General features: G+C 46.3%; 1 protein-coding gene across 9 annotated transcripts in view; it reads right to left on the bottom strand.

The window, feature by feature from the left end:
- Positions 1-27,801, bottom strand: part of STIM1 (stromal interaction molecule 1) — a 108,543-nt gene that overhangs the window by 35,156 nt on the left and 45,586 nt on the right. For all 9 annotated transcript variants that reach the window (XM_088668911.1, XM_088668913.1, XM_088668908.1 and 6 more), the window contains 2 exons: positions 15,556-15,686; positions 5,908-6,022 (listed from right to left, as the gene is read on the bottom strand). In XM_088668911.1, the coding sequence (XP_088525037.1) occupies positions 5,908-6,022; positions 15,556-15,686 (246 nt within the window). The remainder of the gene's footprint in view (positions 1-5,907; positions 6,023-15,555; positions 15,687-27,801) is intronic.

Genomic DNA, 27,801 nt, shown 5'->3' with positions numbered 1-27,801 from the left:
AGCCGGTCTTCAGGCCCCACCGTCTCAGCTCCCATCCCCAGACCTCCCATCTCTCTCCTGTCTCCTGTCACTGTCTGGCTCATCCATTGAGTTGTATTATGTTTCTGGTGCCACGGGATGCCCCCAAACCTCTCTGAACTAACAGGAACATAATTTCAGAAAATCCTGGCAAAGGCTGGACCTTTTGCAGGCTCTACAGTAAATCCTATAAGGGGCTAAAGGGACACAGGGAACAGGGGCAAAATAAAAATAAAAATCAGCGAATGTATGGAAGGATGTCAGACCAGGGCAGGGCACAGCGGGAAGAGTGTTGGATCAGGACCTGAGAGACCAGGCTTCAAATCCCTGCTCAGCCATAATCGCAGGCAATTTGCTAACTTGACAAAAAAGCTCAGTCTCACACCAAACCATGCAGTCATCTGTATGTCTGCTGAGAACAGCTGGACCAATAAACAGGCTTTCCCCCTTTTGTATTTTAGTATGGCAATGTCATTGGTCCACTTCTTTGGGCAAAATTAGAAGAAGCCCTTATTCCTCCTTCAAGGAGGAGGCAAGACTCAACATGACAAAAAACAGACTGCTCCTCTCCTCCTGCCCCTGACAGCTCAGGAGCGTCAAGAAGACACCCAAGAGAAGCAGATGTGGAAAGCTGCTGTGAACTGGGAAGGAGCAAGAGGGTGGTGGCAGAGAGAGACAGAGAGAAACGCAGTGTGGGCGGGTAAAGAAACTTAGGATGCAGCAGCTAAGCATCTGTCAACGCCCCCCCCCCCAAGGGAATATGGGATCTCTGCCTGAAGCCATGGGACTCTGGGGCTGCTCTCACCAACAGCAGGGAAAGAGTCAGGACCTCTGTGCAAGCTGTGCTTTTAGTTATTCATTTCTTGAAAATTTACATGCCGCTTGGTTGCAGTAAGCCTCAAAGCAGTTTACAAGAAGATAAAGCAATAAAACCAAGAAACATTTCCAACGTATGAAAGTTACAGATTAAAAATCCGCCTCAACTTTCTCAGCATCTGGCTGGGCTTGTTTTAAATAAGAACAGCGAAGGGGGCTGCTTGGTATCAATAGGCAGGGAGTTCCAAAGTGTAAGGGCTGCCACACTCAACGATCGAGCTCCTGCAAATGCGAGCTACAGGTCAGGACTACAGGACTACTATCACCATCGTGATTTATATCCCTCCTTTCCTAAAAAGAGCTTAAGGTGGTGTACACAGTTGTCCTTCCCGTTTTATCCTCAGAACAACCCTGTGAGGTGGGGCAGGCTGAGAGGGAGTGGCTGACCCAAGGTCACCCATGGAGCTTCATGGCTGAGCCACCATTTGAACCCTGGCCTCTCCCAGGTCCTCCTAGTCCAACACTCTCTAACACAACCACGCTGGCTCTCTTGAGAACTTCATCCAAAAGCAAATACTGAGGGGTCACAGCTATGGAGACCAGCATGGAAAGATAAAATACAGCTAAATTGAGGTCTCAATCATCAATAAAATGGAACCTGTTAAGTGGATGGCAGGGGGCACTCTCGACAGATGGCTTGTTCAAGTCTGTCCACATATAAATTGGGGTGTGCATGTGTAAGACAGAGCCAGGCAGGTGCCCATAACTGTACAGTGTATTTGTAGCTTATTTTTAAAAAAATTGCTGCAAGTCGAAAGCAAGAATGCCACAGTGGTTCTCACTTCTCTGGAGGAAGTTCATTAGGAAGTCTGAAGTGCAGAAAAAAAAACCCTTAAGAGCCTGAATCCGACAGATGTGTGGCATTTCAGTGTAAAAAAGTGGTTCCTTAAGTGTGTAGTGGGATTACCTGGGGGGCCATCAAGAGGCAATGGGGTGCTGGAGGTGTAAATGCCTTTGAAACACGCTGGAATCCCAGGATCAAGCTCATCAATGTTGTTGAATGAATTGAACTAAATAGCTTCAATTGGGTTTGAATGCATTTGCAATTAATTGTTACTCTTCTTAATTTTATTGTGTTTTTATCTTCCATAGAGGGTTGTGCAAACTGCTACCGGCACACACAGAGCCTCCCTTTCAGTGCAACATTACTCACTGCCCTTTCACAAATGCTCAGTTCTATGCCGGCAGTGGAGCAATTCCCCTCTGAGGAAAGATCTGGGACTCTGCAGAAAAGGCAAGGAAGAGGTGACATGCTTGAAGTTTACACCATTATGCACAGAAAGTAGATAGAGAAAAGCCTTTCTCCCTCTCTCACAGAGAGGGCATCCAATGAAGCTGAATGCTGGGGAAAAGCCCTTCCTCACGCAGCAGAGTTAAACTGTGGAACTCCCTCCCACAGGAAGCAGCGATGGCCACCAACTTGGATGGCTTAATGGGGCAGATTTGTGGAGGAGAGGGCTATCGATGGCTCCTAGCCAGGATGGCTCTGCTCTATCTCCACAGCTGGAGGCAGCAATGCTTCTGAATACCAGTTGCTGGAAACCACAGGAGGGGAGAAAGTGCTCTTCAGCATGCTGCACTAGATCTTGTCTCCAGCAGGGCTCTCCTTGCGTTCCTCTGCTCCGTTCAGCCCTACAGACTCCAGCGCTCACTCCGCCAAGCTCCTCGGAGGAGAGAAGAAGCCTGCAGCCGGCATGTGGGCAGAGGCACTGCAGCCAAGCCTCCCCTCTTTGTTCAGACAATTTTGAAGGCAGATGCAGGTGGGCGGGGAAGGAAGGAGCCTCAAACAGCCAGAGCCTGGCAGCAGCCTGGGGTGGAAGGGCTTGGGTGGGTGGCTGGGTGTGGCTGGTCGCTTCTTGCTTGCTAGCTTAGTCGGGGGGGGGGGGGCTGCCACAGACATTTAAATCCAGCCGGGGCTGGGCGTGTTGTGCAACATGATAGGAGTGACTTTAATAAGGCAAAATAACTGGTATGGGGGAAACTGCCCTCAGCTGAATAAGACTTGCACCTCAGAGTGCATGCAGAGAGAGACGGGGTGTAGCTGGGAGCGTGTGAACGCCAGTCTCCTCTGACCAGAAGAGGTGGTTTAAAATGTTGAGACGGGGTGGCTGAACTGCCCTTCAAGGAGGAAGGTGACCTACCCATGTGAGAGACAAGCTTGTCCCTGTGCAACTACATACTTCCGTAAGCGTAATTGTATTTTATTGTTATTTTGTTATTGTTGTGTTCCTCTGCTTTAAAAAATGTTTTATTGTGTCCTTTCCCCTTTTCTTTCTTTCCTTACTTTCATAGAACCATAGAGTTGGAAGGGACCACGAGGGTCACCTGGTGCAGGGACATTTCACCCAATGAATCTTTGTTCAGATAAAACTAACGGCGGGCTGGGCCTTTTCGAAATGCAGGACCAGGCGGTGGACAATTGCTCTTCCTCAAACACAGTGGACCGCTCCACTGTCAAACAGCTCTTATTCTCAGGAAGTTCTTCTTAATCTCCTTCCTTGCAATTTGAATCTATACGTTTGGGTCCTACCCTCTGAAGCAGCAGAAAACCAACTTGCTCCGTGCTGATAAAAATTGACTGCTTTTCTACCAATGGTTACAGGTGAGGATATAAGAGCATCCTCTGCCCTCAGACAACACAGCACAGGAAAGCACAGAAGCTCCTGCGACTGTGCTGTTGGGCCCTGCCTCCCTCCTGAGAAGATGCCTTAAACGGCTCAGGACTGCAATACCTCAAGGACCGCCTCTTCCCATATGAACCTGAGATCATCTTCTGAGGCCCTCCTTCGTGGGCCTCCTCCTCAAGAGGTCCGGAGGGTGGCAACACGAGAACGGGCCTTCTTTGCAATGGCTCCCCTTCTGTGGAATGCTCTCCCCAGGGAGGTTCACCTGGCACCTTCATTATATACCTTTAGGCGCCAGGCAAAAACTTTCCTTTTTAACCAGGCCTTTGGTTGATCTTATTGACATCCAACGTCCTTTTAGAATGTGGCTTTGGGGGCGGGGGTATTGGGTTATTGCTTTTGGTTTGATTTTATATGTTGTGGTATTGTTGTGGACCGCCCTGAGACCTCCAGTATAGGGCGGTGAATAAGTTGAATAAATAATAATAATAATAATAATAATAATAATAATAATAATAATAAAATGCCTCCGCTCTGACTTGCAGCGGAGGGTCTAGCCAGCTTCACAACGAGGACAGGATCTGGCAGCAAAGCTCTCAGACTGCAAGCCGAACTTTTCTGCTGGGGGAAAAACCTGACAAGTACATGAAGATTAGAATGGGTAGCAGCCGGGGGAGATTAACAAGGCCATAAAGTGAGCAAGAAGTATCAGCATCAGGGAAGTGTTTGCTGAGTGTGGCAGGCAAAGGAGCTGAGGCCTTATCTGGAGGCACTCAACACCCTCTGCACGACTGTGGCACTTCTGGAGAGCAAAGAGCACTGCAAACCTTCTGCTCTCGCTGCTGCCTTGTCTAGGATGCCTCGGTACTGGAGAGCGGATACAACTCTGAAGAACACACCTGCAGGATCAGCCCAGTAGGCCATCTAGGCCAGCATCCTGCTCTCACAGTGGCCAACCAGATGCCTGTGAGAAACCCACAAGCAGGATTTGAGCACAAGATCCCTCTCCCCTCCTGCGGTTTCCAGAAACTGGTATTCAGAAGTATTTCTGCCTCTGATTGTGGAGGCAGAGCATAGCCAACCTGGCTAGCAGCCTTCAAAGGCCCTCTCTGCTCCCCCATGAATTTGCCTGATCCTCTTTTATGGCCATCCAAGTCGGTGGCCATCCCTGCCTCCTGTGGGAGGGAGTTCCACAGTTTGATTAGTTGCTGTGTGAAGGAGGACTTTCTTTTATCTGCCATGGATATTCCAACACTCAGCTTCCTTGAAGCATCCTGAGCCTCTCAGCAGGGCAGTGGAACAGGAGTGTGTGTCTCCTGAAATGCCTTAACCGTTTACATTCCCCATGCCCTGCAAATGAACATTTGTGGAAAACAAGGTTAAACATACAGGATTAAACACACTAGTATTTAATCCAGGCTCCTAATATTCCAAAATCGTCTCAGACGCGCCGTGGCCCTTCCCACTCACGCCCTTTGTCTTTCAAGCAGGGCCTCCTGTGACTCACTACTGAACCTCGCTCGTTCTTTATCGCCACAGGAAAGGAGGGCAGTGCGGGGAGGGGGGAGAGGGAAAGGGAAATTTCCCCCATTTATTATATTTTTTTATTTGCATATTATTTTCGCCTTGTTCTACTATGACGCAGGGGTCACAAATGCAAACTCGGTTTTTAAAAATGCAAAAGTTGAAACCGGTCAAGGACTGCCCTGGAGGAAGCCACAGGCCAGTTGAGAGAGGCTTTGCTGAAGGAGAAGGAAGTGGCTTGGCCAAGGTGAAAGAGGTTGCTAGAGAGAGCAGGAGAGGGAGGGAGGAGCAGAGAGGCAGAGTTTGAACATTGCTGGATCAGGCCAAAGCGGGGGAGCATCTAGTCCTGCATCTTGTTCCCAGAGCGGATTCAAGCACATGAGCACCCTCCCTTCCTGTGGCTTCCTGCAACTGGTACCCTGTAGCCACTGATAGCCATCTCCTCCTCCACAAATTGGTTTGGTCTTCTTTTAAAGTCATCCTTGTTTGGTGGCCATCACTGCCTCCTGTGGGTGGGAGTTCCACAGTTTAACTCTGCACTGTGGGAAGGACTTTCTTCCCTCTGTCCTGAATCTTCCAACATTCAGCTTCATTGGATGCCCACGAGTTTGAATGCTATGAGGGAGGGAGCGAGGCTTTCCCCTCTATCTACTTTCTCCACGCCACAGATAATTGTATCAACATTTATCATGCAGCCTCTTACTAGCCTTTTCTCTGAACTCAAAAGCCCCAAAAGCTGCAGTCTTTCTTTGTAGGGGAGTTGCTCCACCCCCTTGATCATTTGGGCTTCTCTTTTCTGAACCTTTCCCAACTCTGCAGTCTCCTTTTTTGAGGTGAGGCAGCCAGAGCTGGACGCCAGCCTTACCTTCAGACGACTTCCAGGCCTTCCAAAGATCTTCCACGCTGATGTGCTTATCCTCTCCATGGAAGGTGCTGTGTTTGACCGTTGGGTCGTGGTAATTCAAGTCTTCCCTCAGGAACTGGAGGGGGGAAAACACAGCCCCAAGTCAACCAGTTGCACAAAGTCCCGTGCAAGAGATGCTCTCGTTTTAACAGTGACTGTAAGGGAAGCTAAAAGTTTGTTGGGTGTGGACAGGACAGATCCAGGTTCAGAAACAACAAAGAAACTGGTTTGGGGGCTGAGCTATTTCACAGGGCTGCAGAAGAGCATGGCTTTGCGTAAGATATTCAACTTCAAGTCCCGAAGGAACGGGGGAACCACACAGTAAGAGTCCCCGCCTGGATCAGGCCAACGGTCCAACTAGTCCAGCATCCTGTTCTCACAGTGGCCAACCAGAGGCCTGTGGGAAACCTGCAAGCAGGATCTGAGCACAAGAGCAGCACTTACACCTCTTGTGGCTTCCAGCCACTGCATTGCTGTCTCCCAATTATGGAGGCAGAGCCTAGCCATCCTGGCTAGTAGCCATTGCTAGCCCTCGTCTCCATGAATCTCTCTAACCCTTTTTCAAAGCCACCTGGATTGGTGGCTCTCCTGTGGGAGAGAGTTCCACAGTTTGACTGCACGCTGCATGACGAAGGACTTCCTTTTGTCTGTCCTGATATGTCCTATTCACCCTGCTCCATGTAAAAAAAATCACCAGCTTGTTTCTCCTTTCGGCTTCCCATCAGTCCACAAGACCACCAGTTCCTCATCCCGGCTGCTAACCTTTCCTGGAAGCCTTTAAGAAGGGTTTTTTTAAAACACACACACACACACACACACACACACACACACAAAGACACTGAACTAATTGCCTCTTTTTGCATGCTTTTACTGACCCAGGTGGCGCTGGGTTAAACCACTGAGCCTAGGGCTTGCTGATCAGAAGGTCGGCGGTTCGAATCCCTGTGACGGGGTGAGCTCCCGTTGCTTGGTCCCAGCTCCTGCCAACCTAGCAGTTCGAAAGCACGTCAAAATGCAAGTAGATAAATAGGAACCGCTACAGCGGGAAGGTAAACGGCGTTTCCATGTGCTGCTCTGGTTTGCCAGAAGTGGCTTCGCCATGCTGGCCACATGACCTGGAAGCTATACGCCGGCTCCCTCGGCCAATAATGCGAGATGAGCACGCAACCCCAGAGTCAGTCACGACTGGACCTAATGGTCAGGGGTCCCTTTACCTTTACCTTTACTGATGTCTATGCTCTCACTGTTGCTATGCAAACCTTGACTGAAGCACAGCTCTTCACCTGAGTGATGGGCCGGGATGTCCCCATTTGCAGTTCCTTAATGAGGCCACTGGCAGAAATGCAGCTTTGCTCACTAGAGCTGTCCTGCCCCCCCCCAAAAAAAAAATCACAAACGCCTTACTCTGCTACAGAGCTTTGCAGAGAAGCTAGAAAAGGAGAGGTGGCCTCTCAAACTGCTCCCATCGGAGATGAAAAGTAGCTGGTCTACTCTGTCCACGTGGAGGCACAAGCGTGCAAACACACACCTAGCGGACCTGCTCAACAAGCGAGCAAGGCAGGCGACTCTGACCCTCCGAAGAAAAGCAAAGATAAGTCTGCCAAGAAGAGGAAATCCATTCGCCGTGCGCAAACTGCAAATTCATCTTTGCTGCCGGGAGGCTAAGAATAAACTGCAGCATCACGTTCCTAAGCCACATCCAGGACAAGCTGAATAGGCTGCATCTCTTTTTTCCTCCAAAGTTCTTAGCACCTGCCTGTTAAAAGGCTATTCTGAAACTCACAGCTTCGGAGATGTGTGCAAGGGCAAGCAAAGGTGGCTTCCGAAACTCAGCCCCGAGATCAGGGCTCTCGAGTGTCTCTTTGCAAAGCCACACCTGAGCCCTCTCAAGGTTAATCAACACGGCCCCCCCTTCAACAGGCAGTCGACAGAAGAGCGGCACTTGCATTTCTCTGCTTAGAGGTCCAAAAAGGTCGGCAGATGGAATGTCTTCCTGGCTAGTCATATCCTTCACTGCCTGAGTCAACTGATTGATGCCCAGGGACTTTGGATTCAGGAAGGATATAGGCAAAAGTGGAATATATCACACACGTACACCCAGCCTCCATTCACTCTACATTCAGAACTGTCATGACTTATATCTTTTCCCTCTTTGTCTGCAGAGTCAGATACCAGTAGTATCTAAAATTCAAAGAAACTTCCTCTTCGGTTTACCCAGATGATATATTTTTAGACCAATTCTAAAGATATTACATTAATCCCCCTTCACATCATGCTGTTGTTTTGAATGAAAACCACAAATGTTTTTGGAAAGTTACATACATTTTACAACCACTGACTTCTGAGTCGTTAATAGTCGCCAATTCTACAAAATCTATTTCTACCCTGACCCAAACCACACCATGATTCATTAAATAATTCAAGATAATTAACCTGAAAGATTCCAAAGGATGGAAACTTTCCCACTCCTGAACAGCTTTTGTTGCTAGTGTTTTCCATCAGTGAAATCACTGTTCCTTGTTACAAGCTCCTATAGATATACCTCTTTTAATATGCAAAGGGGACCCAGGTGGCGCTGTGGGTTAAACCACAGAGTCTAGGGCTTGCTGATCAGAAGGTCGGCAGTTCGAATTCCTGCAACGGGGTGAGCTCCCGTTGCTCGGTCCCAGCTCCTGCCCACCTAGCAGTTCGAAAGCACATCAGAGTGCAAGTAGATAAATAGGGACCGCTCCGGCGGGAAGGTAAATGGTGTTTCCATGTGCTGCATTGGTTCGCCAGAAGCAGCTTTGTCATGCTGGCCACATGACCCGGAAGCTGTCTGCGGACAAACTCCGGCTCCCTCGGCCTATAGAGCGAGATGAGCGCCGCAACCCCAGAGTCGGACACGACTGGACCTGATGGTCAGGAGCCCCTTTACCTTTACCTAATATGCAAAGGGCTTAACCCTAACCCTGGATTTCAGCTATAAATATAGAGCAGAGCATAAGCTTTTAAGCACGCTTCACACTTTCAGCAAAAGGCCTCAGTAAACCAGTCACTTCCATATTTACAAGATATTCAAAAATGAAAAGGCGGTGTTGATAATGAGCCCAGGAAGATGGGAAACGAAATTAGTAAGAATGATAGAAAAATATTCATCTATGCCACCACAGCGGCGAGAGTGGTGTTAGCTCAAATGTGGAAAACAACAGAAATCCCAACAATAGATGAGTGGCGGGTTAAGTTAATGGAATATTCGGAGCTGAAAAGGATGACAGGACGAATAAGAGACCAAAAAGACCAAAAGGTATCAAAAGGACTGGAATAAATATGTGGAGTACTTAAAGGAATATTGTAAAAATGTGAAGACGCTGGTAGGACTAACATAAAAACTGCAACAAAAAAGAATAGATACCCATGTCTGTGAATAAGATACAATGAAAAATATTAAGAGAAAGACGGGGGGAGGGGAAAGCACATAAAAATAAGAGAAGAAACTGGAAAACCAAGTGAGGGGAGGAAGGGAAGTCGGGTTTGGCAGAACATTAGTACGGATGAGAAGACTGTATTAGTATGATTATAGTTATATGAACTGTATAAAATAGAGGTTTGTATTAATATGATAACCGATGTTTATTAGAGGTGTATCTATGTAGCAAATGGTGGATTAAGGTTATTATGGACATATTTGTTTTGCATATGAGAAAATAATAAAAATTAATTTGGGGGGGAGAGATAATGAGCCCAGGAAAACACACCCCTTCCATCTGCAAGCCCCCCTTAAAAAACAAATGAATTCAGAATCCAGCTCAGTATCGGTGTGACCCTCCACCACACTGCATTAAGCAAATCCCGATGATCGAGAGGCTGAGTAAAACATCTAATGGGGGCCAAATCCTTTCCCAGCTGAGCCACAAATCCATGCACGGTGCAGATGCTGCTAGATGAGTAACAGAGGGAGCAAGGAAGACAGTGGAAAAGGCAGGCCAAAGAAGACGGAAGAGCAGCTAATTGCAAAGGAGAGGAAGGAAAGCCTTCCTGGAGCCAGAAAGTGTTGAAGCTGCAACTGCAGGACTCTAGAAGTGCCCAGTGGATCCCCCCCCTTCTCTCTCTCTCTCTCTCTCTCTGTGGCAGGCTGGCCAAGAGGCCCCTGACTGGGCAGAGTTTTGAAGCTGCACCGCCTGAAAAAGAGGGATTAAGAAAATCTGTGCAGTCCTGTGACATTCTCAGTGAGCCAAGCTCACGATTTGAAAACGAAATAAAATAAAGGAGGGTGGTGGTGAGGAGGAGGGCAGGGTGAACCTTCCCAAGATGTTCCAAGATCTCTGGAGATTATAAGCCACTGGGTGCAGCCAAACCAGGCAGGAATGCAACGATAGAGATATCCCCTCCTGCCCCCCCCCCGCCCCACAGCCTGTGACCTCCACGGGGAACATGGCAATGTCATCTAGAGTGGCCAATGTGCACAGCTCAGAGCAGCCGTGATCTCCCCTAGGGATGTAAGCAGGGGAACCAGCTGTTGCTCAGTATATTTAGCTCAGGAAGGAAAAGTGATCTCCCGGTCGGCCCTCCTTCAGCAGAGCCCCAGTGAAAACAGGCTTCCAAGGTCTCGGACACGGTCATAGAATCGTAGAACGCTTAGTCGGAATCGACTTTCTTGCCATTTGAATCCACTGGTTCAGGCTGCAACCTCTGGAGTGGCTGCAAACCAGCTTGCTGCATCTTCCATGGGGCAGGCCGTGAGATATTTGGAGACGGCTATCAGGTTACCTCTCAGGTGCAGCTTGGGCAGTTCTCCAGGAAGGAGCCAGGTGGGTCCTCTGCACTGAGCTAAGCCAAAATGCATTCATAGAATTGTAGAGTTGGAAGGGACCCCCAAGGGTCATCCAGTCCAACCCCCTGCAACTCAGGAATCACAACTAATGGCTGAGATCACTGGCGTATGGCAACATTAGAGGACAGAATGCCTATCTACATGCCCAGCAGGGCTGGAAAATGACTTCTTTTAGCCACAAGTTTTAAGCCCCGAGGAAGCCAGGCACCTAGGATTCTGTCTCCCTCCCCAGGCTGTGGAAATGAAAGCACACCTCCACAGGCAGACACAAAGGCCCACTGCACATGCGACCGAGTAATCCCAGCAGCAGAAAAAGCCGGCAGCTGGCCATGTTTCAATGGTGAGGTAACAGGCTCTTTGTGGAGAATGGGCTGAGAAGCACAGCGCATGGCCTCTTCTCAAAATTCAGGGACAGCACTGCACACACATCAAGAGGTAGGGCAGACAGGGCCCAGCAAAAACAATACAAAAGGAAAGCGCAATGGGGAGCGAAGAGGAAAGCAAGCTTTCAAGCAGCATCACACACTTTGCAATTTTGGAAGGTCCTAATAAATAAACACTTAATTAGCAACCTTTAATTAATTAAAACATTTTGGTCAATTGATGGAGGGAAGAGATTGTTCCTGGCAACCTTGAAATTTTTTAAGATATTGTTTTTTACTGTTTTGTTGTTCATTTGGGGAGCAAATAAATAAATAAATAAATAATGGTGATTGTAATTAATAATGATAATCATAATTCTCCCCTGGTTAATTGGAGCCACTGTGGCATAATCAGGCAGAATTGTGGAGACCCGAGTTCGAATCCTGCCTCAGCCATGAATCTCACTGGGAAAGCCTTGGGCCAGTTTCTACCTATTGTAACTGGGTTTTATTAAATAAAATATTTGCCAATGCTACGTGCATTTGGTATCCTGGGTGCAAGATGGAAAAGCACGATAAATAAATCTTTTAAAATAAATCAAATACGTGTGATGTCTTGTTGCCCCGCTGGGGAAATAAGTCATAAAACGGCTGATTTGGAATGTGTCATCATTCTTTGCTGCATCTTGGCCGACAAACAGTTTTGGCAAAGGCTGCTGCTGGCAACGTCCAAGGCAGCTTTGGGATAGGGAGGAATGGGGCTTTCAGTGGACCCCAAGCACCTCCAGTTTCAGAAATGGGGCGCTCACCCCGTGATTCGGAGGACAAAGCTGCTGCTAATGTTACAGCTTCTGAAGGCAGGCATCTTTCTACAGTTGCAAACCCAGAGCTGCCAATTCGCTCGGCAGAAATGCTGGAGGAGAGAGAAATCCATTCAATTAAGTCGCCGGGCACCTCGAGAGCTACGCCTGCCTCTGCACAAAGCCCAGAAATAGGCTTCCAATTGGAAGGGATTCCCCTTGGGGTTCAGGGGCGCTCCTTTTAACTGCAGTCCCTGCAGCCACCTCTGAACTCACAGCAAGCCCCTCTCCCCAGAGGAGAGCATCAAGAAATGCGAAGAGAAGCGCTCCCAGGGCTGTGGGTGGGCAAAGCTTTTGAGCAGCGCAGCTTAGCAAAACAAGAGAGCTGCTGAGCAAGAAATAACAACGGGAGAAAATATGCAGAGAGCTGATGAGCAAAAAGATGGGTGCGATATAAATGGTAAGGAAGGCCGGGTTCTGTCTCTGCTCCACCGCAGAGTGCTCTCAAGACTGGAGTCAGGAAGGAAGGCGCACTTCTAAGATACCTGCCCCCGGCTTGAACAGGGACTTGCAGAAAACAGAGAATAAAGACTCCCTTCCGAGGAAAGCTAGGCTGGCTCCCTCCTTGCTGTCCTTCCCCTGGCAGTTTTATTCCAACAGGCCTTTAGGGACTAACTGTTTTTTAAAGGAATTTTAACAAAGGTGTTTTTTTATTATTATAGATTTTATTATCTGTATGTTTACAGGTTTGTTTCTATATTGCTTGAATTTATTAGTGGTTACTTATATATTTGGCTTTTTGTATTTTATCTGTCTTGTTTTAATGTGTGTAAGCCGCCTTCGGCTCGCCTAAGAAAAATGTTTTCTGAGAATGCATTGCGTTTGGCTAGCAGGACCTGCTTGTGTGTATGTGAACATGCTCTGATTCAGCCTTGACTCACACAGCCTCAGCTCCACAGGAAAGAGATTACTGGAAAAACACAGCTTTCCCGTTCTGCACAGAACGCAACCCGACAGCATCACTTTTGCCTAATGAAAGAAAGGCCCCGAGTATTTCAGCTTAGTGGAATCAGAAGTCAGAGCCAAGAGCAATCAGGCTTACATGTTTAAGCATGTCCAAGTCAAGACGTTTCCCCTGGGAAACGGCCCTTCAAGCAGCAAAAGGAGGGATGAGAAAGTCCTAAATGCACTGGGAGGGGGGAGAGGAAGACTCAAAAGGCGCATCTCCCTTGAGAAGATGCTACACCTAGATGTAAGGCTGTGAACACCCGCTGGGCAGGGCAGGGAAATCCCATGCTTCCAAAGACAACAGTTGAGATCCCCAGCACTACAAAGAAAAGGGCTCAACTTTCACTGCATGCCTTGAAAGCAGTGCAGGGCCTGGCTCTTTCTGCAGCTCCAGATTAAAAATTAATGGTTTTCCCGCACAAATACCTATTTCCAGTGCCATTTTCTGGAAAAAGAGGTGTCGGAACTCACCATGAACACCTCCCTCATTCTCTTGGAATGGCAATGGCGCCCACCTGGCAGGTGCCGGAACTGAGTTCCAGCGAGTTCAGGCTGAAGAACAGCCCTTTCTATATCCGTTAAAAGAGCATCGGAAAGCAACTGCAGTAGTCCAGGCCTTAAGGGAAAAGAGGGGGAGGAAGGTTCTTAATCTGAGTTTTCAGAGATGTGGCTCGTTTCTTCAAGAGCTCTAGGGAGGATTTCTTTCTAAGCAGCTCTGCTCATGAGAAATCCTCCAAACATAGTTTGGAAAAGAAAAAGACACCCTTCAGGTAGTCGCTTTTCATTCTGCTAACTTGGCCAGGGCCTCACCAGCTCATAACAATTTTGGTGAAGCTGGCAGTGTGCTTAAAAATTGACACAGAAGTGCAGTGCCTCGCACTCAAACGTTAAACACATATAATTGGAATTAACGCCACTTACTGAGTGGAACTTCCAAGGGTGGTGCTTAGAAACCACAAGGCAAAAACCTACATATGGAAATGGACAACGGATGCAAAATGCAGCTGCCCAAAGGCAACTCACCCATTAGAGGTGGAGGAGACGTATCTCTTTCAAGAAGCAGCTTCCGGTTTCCCCCTGGGAGCAATTAGCTTCCCTTTTAAACATCAGGAGTATGATGTTAGTGGTTAGAGAATTGAACCAGGACCTGGGACACCAGGGTTACTGACCTTGGAGTATTCAGAAACTCTTTTTAGCCCTCCATCTATTTTCTCGACACCGTGCAAAGGCCTCCTTTGCTCCTCTAAGCTTTTCATCTTATTTATTGCACATTAAATGGAAGAGCACCTGCAGCCATTTTCCCACGCCTCCTTTGACAATGTGTTGAAGTAAAGAAGCATCGTTTCGGAATAAAGCTTAAGAGAAGGAAGGTTAAGTAAGGGAAGCCCCCTGTGCTGCAGGAGGCAGGAATGTGCAGTTGGCTCTCAGGCTCAGCTTCTACACACACACACACACACACACACACAGGGCCTCCTCGTGCTCTCCATTTTCAAGACGAGCAGCAGGAGGACAAATGCCGCCTCTCAAAGAGTAGCTGGGCTACGACTGCCCTAAAGCTGGAGGGAGCAGGTGGAAGGATTCAGTAAGAAAGTCCCAGAGCTTAAAGGCGGCTTGGCATTTTCCATCTTCTTTTTGCTCCAAAAGACAAGCAGAGAGCGGCCCAACGGAAAGCCTCCCCTGTTTCTGTGTCTCATTCATCTCTAAGCGTATGGAATTGTTATGAGAGGGGCAGGAAGGGAGAGGAGGTTGTTGCCCTTTGCTGGTTTTAAACCAAGCCATCATCTCCCCCGTTTTTGCCAGGAACTTCTTGGCTAATTTGCAGGGGGTGTGGGGAGAGTATAGCAGTCAGAAGGGGGAGGCTGGGTGGTGGCAGGTGTCCTCTGGTGAGACTCAGAGAATTCCTAAAATGGTGGAGTTGGGAAGTACCTCTCAGGCTCATCTAGTCTAACCCCCCACATTGCATTGGGTTCTGGACTGACGGAGGTTTTGCTGAGCATAATCTTTGTATGGTTCGTAAGAGCAGCCTGCTGGATCAGGCCAATGGCTCATCTAGTCCATCATCCTGTTCTCATTGCGGCCGACCAGATGCTCCAAAGAGAAATCCACAAGCAGGACCTGAGCACCAGAGCCCTCTCCCCTGCTGTGATTTCCAGCAACTGGGATTCAGAAGCATGGCTGCCTCCAGCTATGGAGACAGAGCACAGCCCCCCCCCTGGCTAGTACCCAATTATAGCCCTCTCCTCCTCCCTTAATTCGCCTAGTCCTCTTTTAAAGCCACCTAGGTTGCTGGCCATTACTGCTTCCTGTGGTACAGGTGGAGGTGGCCAAGAGCTTCAGTCTAATGTCAGCTTCCCCAACCTGGTGCCCTCCAGATGGTCAGGCTGGCTAGGGCCGATGGGAGTTGTAGTCCAAGACACCTCCTGCCCAAGATGACTGTGTCACCTCTTGCTGGATTTATTAAATTTGCATATGGCTCTTCATCCAAAGATCACAGGGCACTTTACAATGTAAGAGTTTAGATTTTAGATGCCGGGTCCCCCCAAACATATGTACAGTAAGTGGAGTGGGAAGGTCAGGAGAGGGACCGGAGACTGAGAGAGTGGGGTGCCTTTTGCTGTGCCCTCACCTCGTCGCTCTCCTCCACGTCGACATCGCCATTGGCATCGTCATCCATCTGCTTGTGGATGTTGAGGACGGCCTCGAAGCTGAGCTGCTCATCTTCGTTTTGGCACAAGGCCTGGTCGATGCGGCAGAATTCTGTGGGGAGGGAGGATAAAAACAAAAAGGGTTAAGTCACGCCCCAACAGGTGGCATTTTGCCTTGCCATTTCTTCAGACAGGTGGGAGGGGAAATGATATTGGCCTTTGGAGACAATTGAGCACAATTGGGCTTCGTTTCTGGATGAAGAGTGGTGTGTCAATCTAGCCGGGACATGTGACAGCCCGATAGCTAACCTCTAATCCAGGGGTCAGCAAACTTTTTCAGCAGGGGGTCAGTCCACTGTCCCTCAGACCTTGTGGGAGGCCAGACTAGATTTTGGGGGGGAGGGGAAATGAATGAATTCCTATGCCCCTCAAACAACCCAGATATGCATTTTTTTAAAAAGCACACATTCTACTCATGTAGATTCCCAGACCGTCTGCGGGCTGGATTTAGAAGGCGATTGGGCCGGATCTGGCCCCCGGGCCTTAGTTTGCCTGTTGTTGTTGTTGTTTAGTCGTTTAGTCGTGTCCGACTCTTCGTGACCCCATGGACCAGAGCACGCCAGGCACTCCTGTCTTGCACTGCCTCCCGCAGTTTGGTCAAACTCATGTTGGTAGCTTCGAGAACACTGTCCAACCATCTTGTCCTCTGTCGTCCCCTTCTCCTAGTGCCCTCAATCTTTCCCAACATCAGGGTCTTTTCCAAGGATTCTTCTCTTCTCATGAGGTGGCCAAAGTATTGGAGCCTCAGCTTCACGATCTGTCCTTCCAGGGAGCACTCAGGGCTGATTTCCTTAAGAATGGATAGGTTTGATCTTCTTGCAGTCCATGGGACTCTCAAGAGTCTCCTCCAGCACCATAATTCAAAAGCATCAATTCTTCGGCGATCAGCCTTCTTTATGGTCCAACTCTCACTTCCATACATCACTACTGGGAAAACCATAGCTTTAACTATACGGACCTTTGTCGGCAAGGTGATGTCTCTGCTTTTTAAGATGCTGTCTAGGTTTGTCATTGCTTTTCTCCCAAGAAGCAGGCGTCTTTTAATTTCGTGACTGCTGTCACCATCTGCAGTGATCAAGGAGCCCAAGAAAGTAAAATCTCTCACTGCCTCCATTTCTTCCCCTTCTATTTGCCAGGAGGTGATGGGACCAGTGGCCATGATCTTGGTTTTTTTGATGTTGAGCTTCAGACCATATTTTGCGCTCTCCTCTTTCACCCTCATTAAAAGGTTCTTTAATTCCTCCTCGCTTTCTGCCATCAAGGTTGTGTCATCTGCATATCTGAGGTTGTTGATATTTCTTCCGGCAATCTTAATTCCGGCTTGGGATTCATCTAGTCCAGCCTTTCGCATGATGAATTCTGCATATAAGTTAAATAAGCAGGGAGACAATATACAACCTTGTCGTACTCCTTTCCCAATTTTGAACCAATCAGTTGTTCCATATCCAGTTCTAACTGTAGCTTCTTGTCCCACATAGAGATTTCTCAGGAGACAGATGAGGTGATCAGGCACTCCCATTTCTTTAAGAACTTGCCATAGTTTGCTGTGGTCGACACAGTCAAAGGCTTTTGCATAGTCAATGAAGCAAAAGTAGACGTTTTTCTGGAACTCTCTAGCTTTCTCCATAATCCAGCGCATGTTTGCTATTTGGTCTCTGGTTCCTCTGCCCTTTCGAAATCCAGCTTGCACTTCTGGGAGTTCTCGGTCCACATACTGCCTAAGCCTGCCTTGTAGAATTTTAAGCATAACCTTGCTAGCGTGTGAAATGAGCGCAATTGTGCGGTAGTTGCAGCATTCTTTGGCACTGCCCTTCTTTGGAATTGGGATGTAGACTGATCTTCTCCAATCCTCTGGCCATTGCTGAGTTTTCCAAACTTGCTGGCATATTGGGTGTAGCACCTTAACAGCATCATCTTTTAAAATTTTAAACAGTTCAGCTGGAATATCATCACTTCCACTGGCCTTGTTATTAGCAATGCTTTCTAAGGCCCATTTGACTTCACTCTCCAAGATGTCTGGCTCAAGGTCAGCAACCACACTACCTGAGGTGTACGAGATCTCCATATCTTTCTGGTATAATTCCTCTGTGTATTCTTGCCACCTCTTCTTGATGTCTTCTGCTTCTGTTAGGTCCTTACCACTTTTGTCCTTGATTATGGTAATCTTTGTACGAAATGTTCCTTTCATATCTCCAATTTTCTTGAACAGATCTCTGGTTTTCCCCATTCTATTGTTTTCCTCTATTTCTTTGCATTGCTCATTTAAGAAGACCCTCTTGTCTCTCCTTGCTGTTTTTTGGAAATCTGCATTCAGTTTCCTGTATCTTTCCCTATCTCCCTTGCATTTTGCTTGCCTCCTCTCCTCCGCTATTTGTAAGGCCTCGTTGGACAGCCATTTTGCTTTCTTGCATTTCCTTTTCCTTGGGATGGTTTTCATTGCTGCCTCCTGTATAATGTTACGAGCCTCCATCCATAGTTCTTCAGGCACTCTGTCCACCAAATCTAAATCCTTAAACCTGTTCCTCACTTCCACTGTGTATTCATAAGGGATTTGATTCAGATTGTATCTTACTGGCCCAGTGGTTTTTCCTACTTTCTTCAGTTTAAGCTGGAATTTTGCTATAAGAAGCTGATGATCTGAGTTACAGTCAGCTCCAGGTCTTGTTTTTGCTGACTGTATAGAGCTTCTCCATCTTTGGCTGCAGAGAATATAATCAATCTGATTTTGATGCTGTCCATTTGGTGATATCCATGTGTAGAGTCGTCTCTTGTGTTGTTGGAATAGAGTGTTTGTGATGACCAGCTTGTTCTCTTGACAGAACTCTATTAGCCTTTGCCCTGCTTCATTTTGAACTCCAAGGCCAAACTTGCCAGTTGTTCCTTTTATCTCTTGATTCCCTACTTTAGCATTCCAGTCCCCTGTAATGAGAAGAACATCCTTCTTTGGTGTCATTTCTAGAAGGTGTTGTAGGTCTTCATAGAATTGGTCAATTTCACTTTCTTCAGCACCGGTAGTTGGTGCATAAACTTGGATTACTGTGATGTTAAAAGGTCTGCCTTGGATTCGTATCGAGATCATTCTGTCATTTTTGAGATTGCATCCCATTACAGCTTTTGCCACTCTTTTGTTGACTATGAGGGCCACTCCATTTCTGCTACAGGATTCTTGCCCACAGTAGTAGATATGATAGTCATCCGAACTGAATTCGCCCATTCCCTTCCATTTTAGTTCACTGATGCCCAGGATGTCGATATTTATTCTTGTCATCTCATTTTTGACCACATCCAGCTTACCTCTATTCATGGTTCTTACATTCCAGGTTCCTATGCAATATTTTTCTTTACAGCATCGGACTTTCCTTTCGCTTCCAGGCATATCCGCAACTGAGCGTCCTTTCGGCTTTGGCCCAGCCGCTTCATCAGCTCTGAATCTACTTGTACTTGTCCTCCGCTCTTCCTCAGTAGCATGTTGGACGCCTTCCGACCTGAGGGGCTCATCTTCCAGCGTCATAACTTTTATATGCCTGTTGTCTTTGTCCATGGAGTTTTCTTGGCAGGGATACTGGAGTGGCTTGCCAGTTCCTTCTCCAGGTGGATCACGTTTAGTCAAAACTCTCCACTATGACCTGTCCATCTTGGGTGGCCCTGCATGGCATAGCATGGGTAGTTTGCCTACCCATGATCTAATCCAGTGCATAAGGCCTAATTCCCCCCTTGACAGTCACTTGGGACACAGCCTTTCAATCGGTGGGAGAAACAGGAAGAAGAATGCTTGCTCCATCAAGCTGTGTTGGAGGCCCCACTCCACCAGACACCTCCTCATAGCTGTCAACTTCCGGATTGGAAAATAAGGGATCAGCGGCGGCGTGGCATCGGAAGTTGCTTCTGCACATGTCCAGACATGCGCAGAAGCGACTTCCGGTGCCAGCTCTGCCCGATTTCCGGTGCCCAGACATGGGCAAAGCGGCATCGGAAATCAGTTCTGCGCATGTCCAGACATGCGCAGAAGTGACCTCCAGTGCTGGGCTGCCCATGTCCGCATGTACGGGCACCAGAAATCGCTTCTGCACATGCCCAGGCATGCACAGAGGCGATTTCCGGCAGCACTCGGCAAGTGAGCTAGCAGCCAGCTGGGAGCCAGGACATTTACGGGGTATTTTACAATCTGGGGTTGCAGCAGGAAATGGATTTAAATTCGGGGCTTTCCCACCAAACACGGGAGGGTTGACAGCTATGCACCTCCTGCCCCCAAACTGGGCCAGATGGTCATTATTGGAACAACAGAAGTTGGTGCCCAAGTTTTTATTTTCCTCTTCCCTCCCTGTCCCCTTTCCGTTGTCTGTCATGGTTTTTCCAGGCTGTAAGTCTGTGGATAGGGACGGTCTTGCTGTATATAAGCCGTTCTGGAAATGCTACATGATTTCACTTTGGAGCAGCAGTTTCCTGCATTCCTGCAAAAGACAAGTGTTCCTAACCAAACGGGCTGGGTGTGGAGGGGTTGAGGGAATCCTTTTTTACTCCAGAAGGTAGCAAGGAAATTGCTTTAAATGCAGTTTTTTTCCTTGGTTCATTCATATGATTTTGTACAAGCTGCTCTTCACTGTCCTCACGATCCCAGAACAGGGAACAACATTAAATACAATAAAACAATATTTCGTTTAAATACAACTTAAAACAAAACAAGAAAAGACAGTACTTTACTAAAATGCTTGGATGAATAACCACATTTTTAGCTGGCAACAAAACTTCATAAATGTTGATGCCCCTTACACCTAGGAGGGGAAGGCATAGGAACTGCTGGTATGCACTGGAGCATCGGTTTCCAGACATTTTGGGGTCACCGCCTGCTTGGTTCCACAAACTCATGTCCACTGCCCCTCCCCTATAAAAAGCATTGTTCAGAAGTGTGGTTTGCACAACCCACAAGGAAAGATAACAGCACAATAAAATTCAAAGCAATGACCATTAATTGCACAGTTCTCCACAATCCAATTAAAACTACCAGTATTTAGTTTAATTAATTCAACAAAGCTGATGAGCTTGATCCAGTGGTTTCAGCGCTATTGAGTTCGAAGCAAGTCAAACCGTTACACAGATTAGGGAAAACCTCCAGTGGCTGTAATGCAAGCAAGAGAACGCATTTTGGTGCCGAATTTTGCACCAGACGGCAGCCACGGAAACCTCCAGACCGCCTGCTCAAAGGCCGGAAAAGCCTTGCCCTCATTATAGGGACATCACACACCTTGTGCAGACAGACAAGAATGTAAAAGACCTGTCAAGAACTCAAAAATGGGGTCAAGGAAAGAGCAAAGGGGATAGCCCTTACGCGAAAGGTGAACAATGACACTAAGCCTCTTGACAGCACCAACAACAGAGGATTGTGTATTTCTGGCATTCCCAGACCACCATCACCCCACCTGCCCTCAAATCCAATATCAAGGTGTCTAATCACTACAGATCTAAACAAGGGAGCTCTCCTCAGGTTTCAAACGTGGACTTCTCCTGCCCTGCCCTGCTCCCTCCGTGCATCGCTTAAATGTGTGCCGCTGAATATGTGCTGTTGGGTCGCAAGCCAGGAGCAAAGGATTCACGAAGAAGGGGGAACTGGCAGGCTGCGATATGGAGCAAGTTTCAAAAGCTAAAGGAGGCCTGATGAGTCAGAGGACTGCAGAGAGCGGTAACTTTCTCCAAGCGCAGGTGTCTGCCCAGGACATGCTCAGTCGGCTGACACACACACATCACAGCCCCAGAGGATTTGCTCATGCTTTGCTTGGAATTGCAGGTGTCTATATAAAAGCAGTGGGTGGGTGGGGAGCCAGGAAGGAGGGGGGGGAGGAGTTGGGTGCACTGTCAAGAAAACAGCAGAGCAAGCTTGTTTTCTGCTGCTCCAGAGGAGAGGACCTGACCAATGGATTCAAAGGACAAGAAAGGAGATTCCAGCTAAACATTTAGAAACTTTCTGATTGTAAAAGCTGATCGAGCATGGAACGGGCTCTCTTGGAAAGTGGTGGGCTTTCCTTTTGATGACTCTCCCAGCCCTCCAGCCACTGGTACAGCTCAAGGGAGCAAGTTCCAATCCCAGTTCCCTGCAATGTGCCCCCTCGCAGTCAGAGACTCCTAAGATGCACCCCCCTATTCATTCAGCCGGCTTCCCACAAGGAGAATTAGGCCAGCTCCCCACCCCAAGAGGGACCAGAGACACTCGGATGACTTTCAAGACACATGAGCCAAGAGTCATGAGTTTGGACTGAGAGTTTTGCTTGTTGCTCCAGTTTCACACATCGCACACAGTGTAGGGCAGACCTACCCTATAGCCCAGCATTCTCCTCACCGCTACCCATCATGGCAGTCTGCCCTCACAGGGTAGTTATGTGATGACGGCATCTTGTTTATCTTGTTAACCTAGATTCTCGTGCCTTTAAAAACGGCGAGACAAGACTAACTGTAGCACCCTATGGGCAAGTCGTTCCGCTTTCTGTACTTGTACCCAAGTACAACACCCCTGCAAGTCCCATCAGGCACGAGGAATTTGAAGCATCCTTAGGCAGGAAACTCACCTGTTCCTCCCTTTCCCCACCATGGCTGCCAGGAGTGAGCAAAGCAGCAGGTCTACCTGTCGCTAGGGCTGGGCGATATATTGATATATCACCCAAAACCAGTTAGAAAGTCCCTATCGTGGTATCAGTTTCGTAATTTTCGACCTGGCAATATATCACAAATCGTGAATGTATTTGTGTGCTATGCAAAAACCACAGTGGGGGAAACCATGAAGCCAGCCAATGCTTCTCTTGATTCCTGCAGCTGCTGCTGACTCTACAGGCCCAGTTCGCTACTGCCTCATGCAGGGGGCAGAAAATCACAAGAGCCAGCCAATACATAGCTCCATCCTCATTTCAGACATTGTGATATATCGGTATATTGTGATGTTTAGCTGGTGATATATCACAATGCTGGAAACCATATTATCGCCGAGCACTACCTGTCGCGCCATTATTAAAGGCACGATGACCCAATGTAGGTGGGGAATGGGGTGGCAACTATAGAGGAAGCAGGTGCAATGGGGGGGAAAGGGGGGGAAGCTGGCAGGTATCCATTATTTTATTTATTTTTTAAAATGCACAGCGCCGTATCATAAAAATATATCAAATCGGTTTACAGCAATAAAAACAAAATCATACAGTAAAAGCATTTGGGGACCCATTTCTTCAGTTTTTTTACCATCTGTTTGTATGGTGCTAATGGTACGGTTCATAGAATCACAGAACTGTAGCGCTGGAAGGGATCCCAAGGGTCATCTAGTCCAACCCCCTGCAATGCAGGAATCACAGCTCAATAATCCTCGACAGCTGGGCATCTAACCCTCTTTGAAATCCTCTACCGCCTTCTGAGGGAGCCCGTTCTTCGGTTAAGTTCTTCCTAGTGTTTAGCTGAAATCCCCTTTCTTGTCATTTGGATCCACTGGTTCAGGTCCTCCCCTCTAGAGCAGCAGAAAACAAGCTTGCCCCACCTTCCATGTTGTAAAGCCTTTTCTTTTCAATGTGGCTTATTGTGTGGAGGTGGGAGTTTTATTGTGCTGGCTGCTTTCATTGTCCCTTTTTCTTATTCTCTCCCTTTGACCGTTGTTGCAGCTGGAGAATTGCTGCTGCTTTTCCTACTGCTGTTTCGCTGTTTGATTGTTTTTTGTAAACTGTGTTGTTAAAAAAAATTAATTTATGGTTTGGCTGTGTCATTGGCCACTGTGGTTTAAAACAAATAAATAAGCGGGAAGAACAGCTGAGAGCAGAGATCATTTCCAGTGGCTGCCTTGCACTTGAGGAACCTCAGTGCAGGAATTATTCAAAAGCAGCGTGGGATCCTTCTATCTGGGGGCGTGCTGCCTTGCTATTGCGGTTCACATCTGTACAGTTACAAAACCACCACTCAGGCAGACTAGAAATCCAACAGACACGAGTGCATACCGTGAAAGGCTGAAACCAACCCATCTTTCAATGACTTTTTAACCATCCTGACTGTCAGCAAAGAGGCAGAATGAGCAACAGTCTTAAGAAAGGGCTGAGCAACAGTTAAGTGACCCCCATGGAAGTGGACCAAGTCTCTGGGGGGCCTCCCCACCCATTCCGTAGCACCCCAGGGCAGCCAGGCACCATACTGTTGTCGCACAGCTCACATGGCAACTATCAATGCCATCAAAACATTATGTGCCCATTATTCAAATTTCTTCTCCTTAGCTGGGGCACAATCCATGGTTGCACAACGCCTAGCGTTTCCTTTCCGGCCTACTAGTTTCAGATGGATTTTGTCCTCAGAGTCTCAAATTGCAGGCGGTCTTAATTATCTTTATCAGCACTCAAAAAGGGCTGCTTTAAATCCTTCAGGGCCAGCTATCCCAAGAGGTTACTTCAGAATAATAAAAGGAGGCCGGGAGGAAGCAGCCTAGCTTGGGCTGAAGTGCCACCCTTTGTGCCTTGGTTTATTCATTCTGGAAAGGCAGCCAAGAGGGAAACTTATCACAAAAAGTTAAAACTTGTTACAGAATCCCAGAAAAACAAAGTGAGGTAGAAGGGGGTGGGGAGAGAGCAAACATTTTATTTTGATTATTTCCAAGAAGGGCACACAAAAATGCTAAGCTTTTTGCAGGGGATGGAGTCTTCAATTTATCTGCGCTCTAATGTGCACCTGTGTATTAAGGCAGAATCTCCTGGAGGTAGAATCACAGAACTAAATCATAGAACCACAACTAAGAGCACCCGTGCAAACACAGCTGCGGCTCCATGGGAATTAAAAACCTGCACCCCAAATTCTCTACGCATGCCTTGAGAGCTGTTGCACCCCCAAGCGGCTCTCAAGGCATGCGCCACTCACTCCTTATTTATAAAAAATATCTGCATACCACTGTGCGATTAAAAAAAAACACACCAAAGCAGTTTACAGCAATAAAACCATACACTAAAAGCCATAAAGAGAGTTAAAAACACACATCATTTTAGCATTGTGTATTCTTAATTGCCTGCAGAGGTCTGGTAGAATAGAAAAGTTTTCAGCAGGCATTTAGAAGTTGGCACAAAAGGCACCTGCTGAATATCTGAAATGAATTTCAATAGGGACAAATGTAAGGTTCTGCACTTAGGCAGGAAGAACCAGATGCACAAATATTAGATGAGGGACACCTGACTTGCCAGTAGTACATGTGGAAAAAATCCAGGGTCTTAGAAGACCACAAGCTGAACATGAGTTGACAATGTGATGCAGCTGCAAAAGAGGCTAACGCTATTCTAGGCTGCATCAACAGAAGTATAGGGTCCAGTTCAAGGGAAGTCATAGTCCCACTCACTTCTGCCTTGGTCAGATCACACCTGCAATACTGTGTCCAGTTCTGGGCACCAAAATTGAAGAAGAATGTTGACAAGCTGGAAGATGTGCAGAGGAGGGTCTGGAAACCAAGCCTTACGAGAAACTGTGGAAGGAGCTGGGTATGTTTAGCCTGGAAAAGAGACTGAGAGGAGATAGGATAGCCATCTTTACATATCAATGGGGCTGTCACATGGAAAAGAGAGAAAGCTTGTTTTCTGCTGGTCCAGATGGCAAGACCCAAACTAGTGGATTCAAATGACAAGAAAGGAGATTCTGAATAAACATTAGAAAGAACTTTCTGGCACTAAGAGCTGTTTGACAGTGGAATGGACTCCCTCGGAAGGTGGTAGACTCTCCTTGCTTGGAGGTTTTTAAGCAGAGGTTGGATAGTCATCTGTTATTGATGCTTTAGTTGAGAGACCTCTGGGTATAGAGCAATATACAAATTCAATAAATAATAAATTATAATAATAATAATAATGGTTGAGATTCCTGCATTGGTGGGACTTTACGCACCCAATGAAAATAAAATAGAATTCTACCAAAAATTAGAAGAAAAATTATTGGATTTTATAGACCAAAAAATCATCCTACTTGGAGATTTTAATGGGGTGGTCTCCCCAGAGATGGATAAATTGAGTAAAGGCGTAGGCAAAAAAGAAGGGAAATTACCCCAATCTTTTTTCAATATGATTGAAAAATTGGATCTACGAGACATGTGGAGATATAAACACCCCCTTGAGAAACAATTTACATATTACTCCCACCCAAATGATACTGAAAGCAGAATTGATTTAATCTGGACCTCTAGAGAATTAGCAATGAGATGCAAAAAAATTGAAATTCTGCCAAAATGTCTATCGGATCATAATCCAATTTTAATGGAATTAAAAGGGAATGACCGGATAATCAGACGGTGGAGATTAAATGAACTTTTATTAGAAGATGAAGATATAATAAAAAAGGCGGAAAGGGTATTAAAAGAGTACTTTGAAGAAAATTTAAACCGAGGGACATCAGTAAATGTAGTGTGGGATGCTGGAAAGGCGGTGATTAGGGGCTTTTTCATTAGCCAAGGTAGTTGGAAAAGAAAGGAAAAAGAGAAGATATTGGATACTTTGTTAAAAGAATTAACAAAGAAGGAAGCAGAACTAGGAAAAGCTAAGATACAAAAGAAGGAGGAAATAAAAAGAGCCATTAAATTATTGAAAGATCAAATTTCTAAATTATTGGATAAGGAAATCGAGAATAAAATAAGATTCTTAAGACAAAGGAATTTTGAACTCTCGAACAAGGCAGGCCGATATTTAGCATGGCAACTGAAGAAAAAACAGAAAGAAAGAGTGATAGACAAATTAACATATGAAGGGAAGGCAATAATAGAACCCAAGGAAATCAGGGATTCTTTTGTCCAATTTTACACCAAACTATATAAGGAAGAAGAGGTAGATCAACAAGAAGTAGAAAGATATCTACAGGAATCAAAATTTAAAAAAATAGATAAAGAAAGACTAAATTCGTTGAATGAACCCTTTTCATCAGTGGAAATACAAAAGGTAATTCGGACAGCAAAATCAGGAAAATCACCGGGAACAGATGGGCTCCCAGCTCTCTTCTACAAAAAGTTTGAAAAAATTTTGTTAGAACCTATGAGATTATTGGTGAATAAAATCACTGATCATGGTGAAATCCCCAAAACATGGGAAGAGGCTTTTATAGCGGTAATACCTAAGCAAGGAACAGATAATACCCAAATTAAAAATTTCAGACCGATTTCTTTACTTAACAACGATTATAAAATATTTGCGAACCTATTGGCTAACAGAATGAAGCAGGAATTAGGGAATGTAATAAACAAAGATCAGTCGGGCTTTTTACCAAAAAGATACATGCATGAAAATTTAAGAAATGTTATTAACCTATTGGAACATCTTAGTGTAAAAATCGATAAAAAAGCCGCATTTCTACTGTTGGACGCCGAAAAGGCATTCGACAGAGTATCGTGGACCTTTATGAAAAAATGTGTGAACTTTCTCGGATTTGGAGAAAAAATAAACAATGGAATAGAGGCAATTTATAAGACCCAAACAGCTAAATTAATAATAAATAGTGAAATCTCGGGAGAGATAAACATCCAAAGAGGTACTAGGCAAGGCTGTCCTCTATCTCCACCTTTGTTCATATTGAGTCTTGAGTTTTTATTGGAAAATTTAAGAAAGGAGGAAGAAGCCAAAGGAATCAGAATTGGAGAAAATATTTATAAAACAAAAGCATTCGCAGATGATATCATCATTACAATTGAGGAACCGATAGAAAGCATCCCCCATGTATTGAAAGTAATAGATGATTACGGGAAATTATCGGGTTTCAAATTAAATATCAATAAGACAAATATGTTAATCAAAAACCTAACAAAACACGAAATTGACGAATTAGAAGGGAAAGTGGGGCTAAAGGTGGTGGAAAAAGCAAAATATCTTGGGATTTGAATAACTAACAACACAAATAATTTAATAAAGGATAATTATTGTAGAATTTGGAAAGAAATAAAAAAGGATTTGGGAAATTGGGAACGATTAAATCTGTCATTGCTTGGTAGAATCGCGGCCGTAAAGATGAATATACTCCCTAAAATGATTTTTCTTTTTCAAATGATCCCTATTTTAGGCACAGGAAATAATATCTTCCAACAATGGAAGAAAGATTTGACGAAATTTATATGGAAACACAAACCCGCTAGAATAAAGTATAAACTCTTGATTGATACTAAAGCAAGAGGAGGCCTGGCATTGCCCGACCTCAATCTCTACCATGAT

Source organism: Zootoca vivipara, chromosome 4, assembly GCF_965207765.1.
Source record: "Zootoca vivipara chromosome 4, rZooViv2.hap1.1, whole genome shotgun sequence".
Lineage (NCBI taxonomy): Eukaryota > Metazoa > Chordata > Lepidosauria > Squamata > Lacertidae > Zootoca > Zootoca vivipara.
Note: the sequence above shows the minus strand (reverse complement) of the source record. Positions and strands in the feature narration are given on the sequence as shown.